A 12,492-nucleotide genomic window follows, 5' to 3' on the forward strand; every position below is an offset into this window, starting at 1 on the left:
GGGATAAGAACGGGTATAGTGGTTACAGGTTATAGGCAATGTGGGCTTGGAGGTTGAAAGGACAGGCAACTGACCTCATTTTACCTTTAAATGTCTCCTTATAGGCCCTCTCTCCAAATATAGTCACATTGGGGATTAGGGCTTTAACCTATGAATTTGGGGGGGGACCCAACTCAGTGCATAAAAATCCTCCATTGACACTAAGAATGAAAACTCAGAAACACAGATCAGGACAACTTTGTAAGTTGCAATGACCTTTTTCTATTTTTGTGTTGAGGAAAGGAAAGTATTGTGATGAAAAGTTTATATCCTTTGAGGCTTGGTTAATAGATAGCAATTTGCATCATTAAAATGCTGAAAAAATCATCCAGTTTAAAATATTGACATAGAATTACAATCGTTTTAAGTTAATATATTTAAGTCTCATACTAATGACCTAAGAGGAGGAGTGCTTTCTGGAACTTCCTTCTTCTTTTTTTAATGATAAATAGGGAGGACAGAGAATAGGTAGTCAGCATATGGATAATAGATGTTCTTGAAAGTGAGCCCAGAATAAATGGATCAGAAAGATTTAATGGAACTGAAAAAAGAACCAATTATGTTTATTGAAAGGGCTCAGTGTGCCAGGCAAGATCAATGATAACAATATTACATTGAATCCTATCCTGTCAAAAATAACTAAAGACATAGCTACAGAGGTAAAGGGGAAAACCCTATACATGTCCACACACTAACAAAGAGATAGAATTCTGGCTGAACTCAGACTTGAGGGTTGTAGAACAAAATGCCCCAAGGCAGTGGAACAAAGTCTAAGTCAATTCTGAAGGTCAGAAATTGTGATAAGATATACACTGAGTGGCCAGATTATTATGACCACCCATCAGTACAATGAAGTGAATTAGTTATGCAAATAATAATAATAAAACCGTGAGAGGATTTGCTTAAGAAGTTTTCAATATTCAGTATTTTTGGAAGTGTCAATGACGTACTGATGGGGTGGTCATAATAATCTGGCTGGTCATAATAATCTGGCCACTCAGTGTATATTGTAGTACAATACATGGTTAATGATGAAAACAATGGAGGGTGTTCTGCGTATGCAAAGAAAGCATACTACCCATGTATTCTTCTTTAAAAATTACTTAAAAATATAATTCGGTTGACTGAAAGATGGAACAAAAATGAAGTATGGAAAAGTCATTCAAGAAAAGACCAGTGGGGAAGCCTGAACTGTAAAAGCAGAAATACATCACTATTATTTTCATGACTATGGATTATGATATAACCCAAAATTTGATGTTACCAAATAAATAATTGATGTAATAAAAATAACAAAATAATGACATATAATATAATTAAATACAATTAAAATAATTAATTAGAGTAAAAAATACAAATGTTAGTGATATAATGAATAGCAAATAGACAGGAATTAGGGAGCTGACAGGTACAAGAGGGACACACATTTTAGTTTAAACATGTGGCACATTAAAGGTATTTTATTTTTGGCTCTGGCATTAAAAACAAACATTACAATACACTTGGAAAACTTTCAGGTAAGTATTAGAAGAACTAAAAACTGTTGCAATGCTTCCAGAATAGAAGATAAAAATAAAGAAATATAGGCCAAAAACAGAGAAAGTATTCAAAATGGAAAGAATAAGTTGAGACTTAAATAAGGCCGACTATAAAAACACACACACTAATGCAATGGATTACTTCTTAGAAAAATATAAAAGTTGAACTGATTTTAAAAAAGCAATAGAATGTCTGAATAGTTTAATCACCATGAAAAAAACAACAACAGAGAAAATAGTCATAGTTCCTCTCTAAAGGACTCTAGACTATATAATTTTATGACTTTAAAACACTATATGTTATTTCAGAACATATAAAATGGTAGAAAGTCTTATGAGTTATTTTACCAAGTAAGGATAACCCTATGCCTAACTATGGCAAAATACAAAAATTTATAGACCAATCTCATTTATAAATACAAATGTGAAATCCTAAAAAGAAATACTATCTGCAATGGTATATTAAATATGTAACAAACAAAAATAGATTCCATACAAACTTAGAATTCAACTTAATAAATTTTTCATAGTGGTATGAGTGTACAAAAGCCCAGAATATGAAAAAAATTATAGGTTAAGAGCCCCAGGCTCTCCAATGAATAGATGGCAAGGAATAAAGTTGGCAAACTTACAGAATAGAAAGGGACTTAAGAGACAGAGTAGCCAAATGCAGTGTATGGAACTTGTTTGAATCTTGATTGAAACAAATCAACTGTAAAATGATTTATAAGAAATGGGGAGAATGTGAACTATGATGGCCATTTAATGGTATTAAAGAAGTATTCAATTTTTTAAGTGTGAGGTATAATTTTTTAGTTGCAAAAAAAAAAATACTAAAAGGAGGTAGAAGGTGTGATGATGCTATGAAGGGCCTGGATTTGTGTCAAGGGGACAACTAATCACCTCCCAGACTCACTGGCAATCTAAGGATGACCAAGGTCACATCATCTGAATCCTGAAGTGGAGGTGCCTCCGTCCTTCCAGAATGGGGTCAAGGAGGAGCCTGGAGACGGTTCTCACTGGCTCCACGAAAAATAAGCACTTCTTTGAGATCCTTTTCAAATTTTGCCTCTAAATCCAGTCCTATCTGACCCAAAGCAGAAGCCTGAAAGAGAAAACAGCAAATGCACAGATATGAAGAGAGAAATAAAGAAATATAGGCAAAAATAATATGAAAGTATTCAAAATGGAAAGAATAAAATAAGACTTAAATAAGGCCATCTCTAGAAGCAATGGATTACTTCTAGAAGAGATCTTTCCCTGGGCCTCCCCTAAAATCTTCTCCCTTAAAATCCTTAGGAAGGAGGACCCAATGCGCTCTCCCTTCCAGGAGCTTGCGCAACCCGTGCCTTTCCTTTCTGTCCCCCTCCTCTCCCCTACCCCAGGCACCTTACCAATTGCTTTCTCACTCCTTAGCTCCAAGGGCCCCTCCTTTATCTCTAGAACATGTTTCCTAAGCCCATTTCTTTCAGGATTACTTCTTCTACCTCTATGATTTACCAAATAAAGGTTCTCTTACAGTTTGGGCCTTGGCTCTGAATTCTTTCCTAGCCAGAACCCAAGTACCCAGGATGCTGAACCCAGGTTTGGTCTGACCCCACCAGTCAGACACCTGATGCTGTTCCCACTGCCTACAACCTAAGGACATCAGATTAGGATCATTCAATCACTCCAGCACTCAGGTAGAATGGGTGAGGAGATGCTGCTGCTACACTGAAATGGATGAGACTCTGCCTGGTTGGTAACTTGGACCTAACAGGTGGTCTGCACTGAAGAGCTGATTCTGATCACTGTGAAGCCAAATATTGGTGTTACGTACTGGTAGGTAAAGTAAAGGCATTTCTTGAAAGCCCACTCTTTGAAGGAAAGATGAACCTCCTGTTCTCCAAGGCTAAGACTGTCAGGCGTGAAGGCATTCCCAGGTCCACTCTGCTACCTCCAGCTCCATGTATAGACACAATTTGTGGCTTATGAACATGCTGAATTGTGGCATGCAGGAGGGAGGGAGGCTGGGTGAAGGTGAGAATCTTCCTTAGCTACCTCCCCAAAAATGTCTGTACAAGTTAGAGTAAAAACCAGGAGATACTCAAGAAATCAAAGTTAATGATGTCTTGGGGGTGGGGGGTGGGGGGTGGGGTAGAAGGGGTCAATTGGGAAAAAAGGGGGGACATATATAATACTTTCAACAATAAAGATTTAAATTGAAAAATACTCCGATTAATTGTCTCTCCCTACACAGGAAGGTGGAAGACAATAAGAGCTGAGGACAATTTTGGATGGTGTTTAAGTTCACTGGGAAATTTGGGTGTTGTAAGTCCAAGCATGCGCATCCTGGAAGTTTAATTTATTTCATCTTGTTTAATTAACTCATCTATTTCTATATTCCTGGGGCATGAAGAATAATGGAAACATAAATTTCCCTTCTTAGTTTGAACAAGGAGGCTGGGGGAAATTGACTGTTTCAGTGGGAGCAGCCTGCCAGTCTGGGAACTGAGGTGGATTTTTTTCAGGCACCATTTACAAGAATCCTTCCCTGTCCTGCATGTGGCTCTTTTTGACATTCAGCCCTGTAATCCTTGTCTTCTGAGGACAATTCTTGCAAAATTTTGTCATCCCAGGAATTAGGGGAAAGTAGAAAGGATGTGAGAAGGAAGCAGGACATGTCCTTTCTACTTCACCTTGTAAAAAGTTTTATGGTTGTGAAAGATCAGGCGTATGTCCCGTACAAACCATTCCACTGTATACACTTTCTCAGTCAGCCTTTCCTTCACCAAGTCCAACCACATGGCTTCCTTAAAGGGCTCGGCATAATCTCGGATCTAGGGACAAAGTCATCAAAGGGATGATATCAGCACAGCAATCATGACGGGATGGATCCAACTTAAATATAAGGCAAGTCTTTATTTCTAGGGTAATGATAATACCATCTGACACCTAGATGCCAGGCTTTGTTCTGAGAACTGCCATGGTAATAACATGCCACAACAGCCCTATGAGACAGGTACTATAATAACTACCATTTTACAGATGAGGAAACTGAGGGAGGTTAAGAGAGGTTAAGTAACTTATCTAAGATGTCACAGCAAAAAAGTGGTAGAGCTGGGACTTGAACCCATAGTTTGACTCCTGAGTTTGAGCTCTTAATCTGTAAGCTATCCTTAAGAAAGACATTGCCCTGTAGAGACAGTAAAACTAGGACCCAAGGGAGATGAAGCTAGCATAGTGGGGTGGAGTTGGTCCCACTCCAGCATCTGCAGCTAAAGGTTCTGCTCCCTGCAGACAATAGCCTCTGCAGGACCCATTTTCCGGGTTTCCAGATTGAGTTTTTCACCAGAGAGATGACTGGAGGATGAGAATCATCCAATGTGACACTTACATTACGTGGGATCTTTGCAAAAAAGGCACTTTGTGGGTGACAGTAGGCCTTCAAGAGGAGGAACTCACATTTCTGTAAAATATCAAGAGGGTTTTAAAGGGAAATGCAGCAGGTAGACAGTGGAGAGAGAGCCTGTGTCCAGACAAGCATGCATGCGCAGGCAGACACACAGGCCCTCCAACCGTATTTGTCAAAGTGTCCTGACGTGGGTTCAATTCTGTTCAGACTCCATTTTTTGGCACTGAATTATGGTGCTCTGAAGCCAGACACCCTTAGGTGCCTGTCCCCTGAGCCTGTGACTGTTGACTTCTCACATGTGAGCAGAAAGGAGAGATCTTGGGGTTTGAATCTGACTCACCAGCTGCTCCTCAGGCCCCATCTGCCTTGTCAGGACCTCAGATCCCCTTAGATACTGCTGACTTCCTGAAGACTCCTTCATCCTGCAGAAGGTGCAACTCCATGGGCTCCTGGGAGGTTCGGCATAGGTGAGCAAGGCAAGACCTCAGAAACAGCCACCATTCCTATGGCTGCCACTGTTCCTCCTTGCAGTGGCTGGTGGGCACAGCCAAAGCTTGAAGGGGACACTTCCCAGTCTCCAAGACCCCTAGGTGGGGTGTGACCTGATGATCCTCTTCCCACTGAGGGTAGCAACTGGGGTCAGTAGATGGAAGGTGGTATCAGGGCGAGTGGTGGGCTCTCCTTTCCCTGTCTGAGCTGCTGGAGCACAAGGAGCCCTGAGTGTCGGAGGCTGGGCCTTAACCCCTGGGGGCCTTGGGCCCCATTAGCCCGTTGAGAATGTAGCAAAATGAAGGAACCGGGCCATGTTTCCTGCCTTTTCTGAATAAGCACAGAGCACAGACCACTGGCATTTCCCATCTCCATTCCCCTTGGACAGGAGTCTGTGCTGCAAACCTAGGAAAGGACATCTCCCTGGGTTAGTGGCAGCCTAGCCTCACAGACACAGGCTGTCACTGACACCAGAGGGGACAGAGGATGTGCCCCATCAGGTTGCTCTGAGTACACCTGTGCCCACCATGCTTATGGGGCCTGCTCTTCCCTCTGGAACTGAGGGACAAGAAGCAGAACTCGGGAAAGGGTGTTCATGAGGCTGCTGCGTCTCACTAACCTTTTAGCTTCCATGGGTGGGATGTGACAGTTCTCATGAAAGGCTCGTGGACAGGCATCACAGCAGAGCAGCTGTCCCTCTCCGCAGCACACCTCACATTCATTTGAGTTTTCCCACTGGAAAGGAGATAATGCGGGCACGCCTGGCATCAGCAAGATCCGCTGAGCACTAACACTGTGGGGCTCTGGGACACACTGTCCTTGCCTGTCCCAGAAGGGACTGGAAGGTCATGGAAGCCTTTTCTACACAGTATGGTTTGAGGACCAGTGGCCTTAGCGTCGTCAGGGGGCTGGTTAGAAACACAGACCTACTGAATCAAACCTGCATTCTAAAGAATCCCAGGTGGTTGGTATGTGAAATTTGAGAAGACACGGCTGTAGGCAACTCCCTCCTTTTACAAGTCTGGGAAGCAATTTAGTACCTGAGCCAGACTGGCACTCAGGCCTACCTGGGGTCAGAGTTGTTCCCACCTTCTGGGTGCCATCCCAGGCAAGCCTGTGGGCCACTCAGAACTTTCCCTAAGGCTATGGCTGACAGACAGAGGACACAAAGAGCTGCTGTGCAGTGGGTCATTGTGTGGGCTTAAGACTCATATGGATCTTTCTTCTGGCTTTAAAATGGGATCCAGTAAATTCTGCAAGTGATTTAGGTGAGGAACACCATCTTCACTGCTGAGTAAAGCACTGGTTCTGCTACTGGCGCCCCCCCCCCCCCCCTCCCAAACAGACAGCATGGGCTCCACATGGACAAGAGACCACTTTCTCTGTGCTGAAGAAGGTAGGAGCCAGGAAGTGGCATTCATCCTTCTGTGCCCATCTGTGGCATTGTCCCCCCGAGACAGATGGCGGGAGGTAAAAAGGTGGGAAACAGATTACCAGGAGCTGGAGGAAAGGATCCAAGGGGCTGGAACAGGCCACTACCCTCAACTATCCACAACACAAGCATGACGACCTGGGTAAAGGCTTACCGAGGGAAATGTTTTTCAGTTCTCAACACCGGCCACTCAGCCAGAGTGAAAATTCCCTTTGATTTGGGGATGGTGTTCATCTCTCTTGTAACTGAGAGGAGGCTTTTCAGCAGCTCCCTCCATTGACTGGGCCCCAGGACTTCATTATGAGGGATCCCTCCACCCTGAAGTCTGGTGGATCTTTTTGGCCTTCCCATCTTGAATTCTCCAGTCTGCTTTTCTTTGTCCTTGGGGTTGATACTCCATGGCCATTCTTGCTCTCTGACGGGATGCCTGGCCTGCTCTGGACCAGGGTGCAGATTTCAAGGTAGCCTAGACCTACCCACTCTTCCTAGTTAAGACTCTAATTGGATCCAGAGTCCTGAGCCACCAGCACCCCTCGCCCCCATATACTCTGGAGTGAAATTGTTTCAAGCACACATGATATGATAGAAGAATAACAGAGAAAGGACATAAAATTCCTCAACCCCATGATCTCTAAAAAGAGTCTGACTCTGGTTTTTGTGATGACCACTGACAGTTTCAAGCCCCACCCTACCTCTTACCCTCTTGCCACATCTGTGCAAGTTGATAAGAAAGTTATGGGCTTATAAATATATTTTTTTAAAGCTATGGGTTCCTTCTCTCAGCCCTAGTAGAAAGTCCAAACCCTATAGGCCCTGCCCCAGCAAGAGAATCCTCACCCTATTGTTAACTGTCCTCCTCAGCCCCACACTACATTCCCATATAGTAGCAACTATTGCCTGTACACTAGGCCCTTGGAGATGGAGGCTCTCACAAGCTCTGAGCCAGGACTCTGCACCAACCACCCATTGTGGGAAGCCACAAAACACGTTTGCAGTACTGGCATCAGGTGTCTTGATGGTACACACGTACAGAGTTCCACACCAGTGGGACTCGGTCTACTGCAGAGCAACAGTGAAGTCTAGAGTGATGGGGCCAGGGAAAGGCCTGTGTTAGTCTATTTGAAGTCAGAACTAGACTTCATTCTCATTATCCCAATGTGGCTCCTTCTAGGTAGGATGGAAGGTCGGATCAAGTGAACTCCTGGCTATCATGCGCTGACATGTGGCACTACGTACGAATAAGAAGAAACTATAATGTTGGGGCCATGAATTAATGATCTGGATTTTAAATATCTTTATTGTTGTTTTTTTTTCTGGTTACAAAAATTTCCACATGTACATAAATGTGTAATATGGAAAGCAAATTTCCCCTATAATCCTGTCCCATAATAGCTGGTTCTTTAAATTTTTTAAAGGAATAGACTTACATATGTACATAAATAAAACATAGTACTACAAGTTTGAGTTTCCAAAAGCTTTCCTGACCTCAAAACCTGTGTGTGGTTTTCCATTGACTGAAGGATGAATCTTCACCTATGCATTTAAAAAATACCATTCTGTAGATCTCTTAGGTTATTTTATAATACTGATGGATATTTGTAGTCTTCCCTAATTTTTTTTTTGCTATTACAATGAGCATCCTGTACATATCAAGGTGTTTCAAATCAGGATGGAAAAGGCAGCTTATACAAGAAATGTCATTGGGGGACCATTGTTTCACACACTTTGAATGGAGCTAGCCAAGGGTCAAGCTAGCCTACAGGGCAAGATGGGAGTGACACCATTGCCTCTGCTGGAGGCTCAGATCTAATGAGAAGCCCATGAATGGGACTTGTGTCTGGAGGAGGCATCTAAACAAGTAAAGAAGGCTAAGGAAAAGCAACTGGTATAGCCAATGGGCTGCCATTTTCACCTGGAGCGAGGCTCTGCAGACACAAAGCTTAGTTCAAACACATTCTTCCATTCTGATGCACTTGGTAAAAAGTATGTTGTGTTAGGATGACTTAGTGTTCAATCAAGGATGATCATCTTTCCCTTTCTGTTCTTATCTATTTCAACACCATATTTACTTTTCAAACTAGAGCACTCAATTTCTAACACCCTGTGTTTGTCATCATCCAAATATCCAGATCTTTGTTTACAACATATACATCATCAGCTCTTGTCCTGATCTTTATTCTAAAGAGTTATTTGCCCCCTTCTCTCAAATCAGCTATGAAAATAATGGTGGCATGTACAGGTATCAAACACTAAAACAGTCAACATGAAGACGCAGTGTCTAAATGTGAAGGTCACTCAGAGCTGGGAAACTCCAGGTTTCAAGGATGAGCCTTTGTACATGAAAAGTTGGCAACTTGGTGATTAAAAATGTGGTAGAAATTCACTTTCTATTTATCTCTCTCTTTAGACTTATTCTTGAAGGACAGTACAAAAGTCCTTTCTGAAAGAGAGAAGAGGTCAATGAATTAGGTTATTCTGGAGACTTTTCTTTTGTAATTATCAAAGTTTTCACTTCCTAGTGAATATTTGTACCTGGGCATCCTACTGGGTCTCAAATCCTAGGTGTCTAAAAGAAAAATGAGCTCCTTTCTCCAATCAGTTCTTCTTCTGGACTTGATAAAATCATTTTCCCCTATTACTCAAATCCAAGACCTGTCAGTCTTTTTTTCTCAGTCCCTTCCCCACCCACTTCTTTTCATTTGCATTTCTTCCTCTTTAGATAAAATCCTGTGGTTTCATCCCCGTGATAATTTCTGAGTGTAATTGAGAGGCTTTGTGCTGGGATCACTAGGACCCCGTGTTGCTCACGGGATGGAATAGTGTGCTGGGAAGTACAGAGGAGAGAATGACCATGGACAGAATGGGCTGGAAACATTTCAATGAGGGGTCCAGATGGAACAGTGTCTTGAGGAGCGTTTAGTGGGTGGAGGACACTGGGAATCTATGGCTGAGGTCTGTTTTCATCTAGTTTCCTTCTAGCCAACCCTACCTAATACCACCAGGGAAAGCTACTTAAATCTCTCCTGACTTCAATGTCCTTTGCTTGCACTTAAAGATCTTCGCTATCAGCACCAATCTGCATTTTTAGCTTTATCACACACATCTTTTTTTTTTTTTTTTTTTTTTTTTACTAAGGTTTACCTCTTTCTCAATCATGCTGTGGAATCCTAATGGGAATTTCTTCACACTTCTGTTATTGACATTTCCCTCATCCTTCAAGGAATTAAACCCATCACCTATCTGCCCCTTGTCCTTATAATACCTCCATCAGCTGTTGTAGGGTCTGTCCTTTGCAACGCACATTCCGCTTCCAGTCCTTTGATTTTGTTCCTCTTCCTTTAATTTCAAATTCTCTTGGTGTGAACCAAACTCCCTCCTCATTCTGAATGCACTTCTCTGAGGATCCTATAAAACAAAGACAGCCCATCCCACCATCTACTTCTATCCTCTGAATTCACCCTAAACTCCAACCCTCAGATTGTGGTGTTCTACCTTTCTGGGTTCAGGGAGACTCCCCGGGAGGCAGAACCAGTATCAGGGACTCTGGGTTCCTTCCCTCTCAGACTGAAGGAAGCCCTAAAACCTGCCTGAGTGGTGAGGGGTTGGGAGAGAATTGGCATTTTATGTGACACCTTCATGTGGCAAGGACACGGTGATCAGTGTCCTAGGGTCCGTGGATAGATGACTCCTTTGGGGGAGTGGCCGCCAGGTGTACCACAGCAAGGAAAAGTTTGAAAATTCCTTTTTAACAAACACTTTCCCCCCTTTTTTTTCTGCAGCCTGGTTTGCAGGGCTCATTTCCTGAACAATCACACACCTGGGTACGTTCCTCCCTTCTTGCGATTCCTTGGTTAGGGCAGGGGCAAGGGCAGGGGCAGGGAACCTTTTTTCTGCCAAGGACCATTTGGATATTTATGACATCATTCGAGGGCCATACAAAATTATCAACTTAAAAGTTAGCCTGCTAGCCCTAACCGGTTTGGCTCAGTGGACAGAGCGTTGACCTGTGGACTCAAGGGTCCCAGGTTCGATTCCAGTCAAGGGCATGTACCTGGGTTGTGGGCACATCCCCAGTAGGGAGTGTACAGGAGGCAGCTGATCGATGTTTCTCTCTCATCGATGTTTCTAACTCTCTATCCCTCTCTCTTCCTCTCTGTGAAAAATCAATAAAATATATTTTTTTTAAAAAGTTAGCCTGCTATTTTTGGTCAATCACCACTGAATTAATTCAGCCCTAATGCCTTGGTAGGGCCAGACCAAATGATTTTTCAGGCCTTATATGGCTTGCGGTCTGGACCACCCCCACTCCTGGTCTAGGGATTCCAAAGAGCAGAATATCAAGGAACTCACCTTTTTCCATTTTCTCCTTATGTAAAATCCCCATCTCCCCACCACAGGTCACAGGAAGTGTAGGAGACTGAAAATCCACAGTATCATCTTTGGGTTTTTCTGAAAGTGGACGAAGAGCACAGTTCGTTACTCAATCCTTATTGTCTCTCTCTCTCTCTCATGAATCCTCCTTTCCATGAGCATAAGCAGCACACCTTCCTTTACCTGGTGCAGGCAGCTCACTGAGTCATGGGGACCTTGTGTCCCCAGTACTTCGGAAATGACAAACCTGTCGCTAAGGGAGGGAAACAACTTTCTGAAGTGTTCCCCCAAATCTTGTGTCTGGCTCAGCCTTCCTCACTTATTTCAGCTAACAAGGCCTTTAAGGGTGGAACCCTGCCTGGAGCGCTCCAATGTGGATTAGGTCACCATTAGAAACTGTGAGCCAATAGGAGGAGCCTGCTATGAAAGTGAGCAATTAAAAAACAAAGAGAGTCCACGTAAACAGAAAGCACTGTGGAGGAAATGAAAAGAAAAGCCTCACAGAGAGAAGGAAGAGCAGAATGGGGGAAAAAAAAAGAAAAGAAAAGAAAACCAAAACAATTAACAATGGGAAGACTAACTCCAGGAATTCTTACAGAACATAGGGAAAGGGCACTAGGTGAAAATTATATGGAAAGACACTACCTGGGGAAAGATCTGGGAGCTTTATGATCAGCACACACATTGTACTGTTCATTTTCACAGCAATCTGTGAAACAGGGAAGGCAGCGATGATCCCATTTTATAGGTGGGATGCAGACTTAGATCCAGAGAGAATTCCTAGTGGTCACCACATTTCACGAGGGGCAACTGTCTTTGGGATCCAGACATACCATCTAGTCTAATGTTCTTCCCATGCCATCCAAAGGGCCTCAACAAGACCCTCTAATATGTAATTGATAACAATACAGGGACACTGTTAACTCGGAAGGCACAGCCAGGGTGGAAATGTTAAGGAGGCAGGAGAAGCTGATGCTGGTGGGGACTGTCAGTGTTTGCCTGGATTCTTGCCTACACTAGTGTTTTCTAAAAAGACCAGGGATTTTTTTTTTTTTTTTGTAAAAAACGAAGCACTTGAAATTTGAACACCTAGGTTTTTAGCTCACGCAAGTTTTTTTCTGTTCTAATTAACTAAAAAATGAGTTGAATCATACTTACTTGAAGGTTAAATGATAAAATGTAGAGCAAATTTGACAATTGTAAAGTGATGAACACACTTATATTGTTGT

At 42.8% G+C, this 12,492-nt stretch overlaps 1 protein-coding gene across 1 annotated transcript in view; it reads right to left on the reverse strand.

Annotated features, from left to right (window-relative positions):
- Positions 1 to 227: 227 nt before the first annotated feature.
- The window catches only part of SP110 (SP110 nuclear body protein), a 35,137-nt gene continuing 22,872 nt past the window's right edge, over positions 228 to 12,492 (reverse strand). Inside the window, exons 13-20 of the mRNA XM_059703492.1 lie at positions 11,243 to 11,341; positions 10,155 to 10,297; positions 9,290 to 9,332; positions 6,080 to 6,197; positions 5,312 to 5,420; positions 4,954 to 5,025; positions 4,256 to 4,396; positions 228 to 2,682 (exon numbers count right to left, since the gene is read on the reverse strand). Of these exons, the coding sequence (XP_059559475.1) occupies positions 2,569 to 2,682; positions 4,256 to 4,396; positions 4,954 to 5,025; positions 5,312 to 5,420; positions 6,080 to 6,197; positions 9,290 to 9,332; positions 10,155 to 10,297; positions 11,243 to 11,341 (839 nt within the window). The 3' untranslated portion in view covers positions 228 to 2,568. The remainder of the gene's footprint in view (positions 2,683 to 4,255; positions 4,397 to 4,953; positions 5,026 to 5,311; positions 5,421 to 6,079; positions 6,198 to 9,289; positions 9,333 to 10,154; positions 10,298 to 11,242; positions 11,342 to 12,492) is intronic.

This window comes from Myotis daubentonii, chromosome 7 (assembly GCF_963259705.1).
Source record: "Myotis daubentonii chromosome 7, mMyoDau2.1, whole genome shotgun sequence".
NCBI classification, from domain to species: domain Eukaryota; kingdom Metazoa; phylum Chordata; class Mammalia; order Chiroptera; family Vespertilionidae; genus Myotis; species Myotis daubentonii.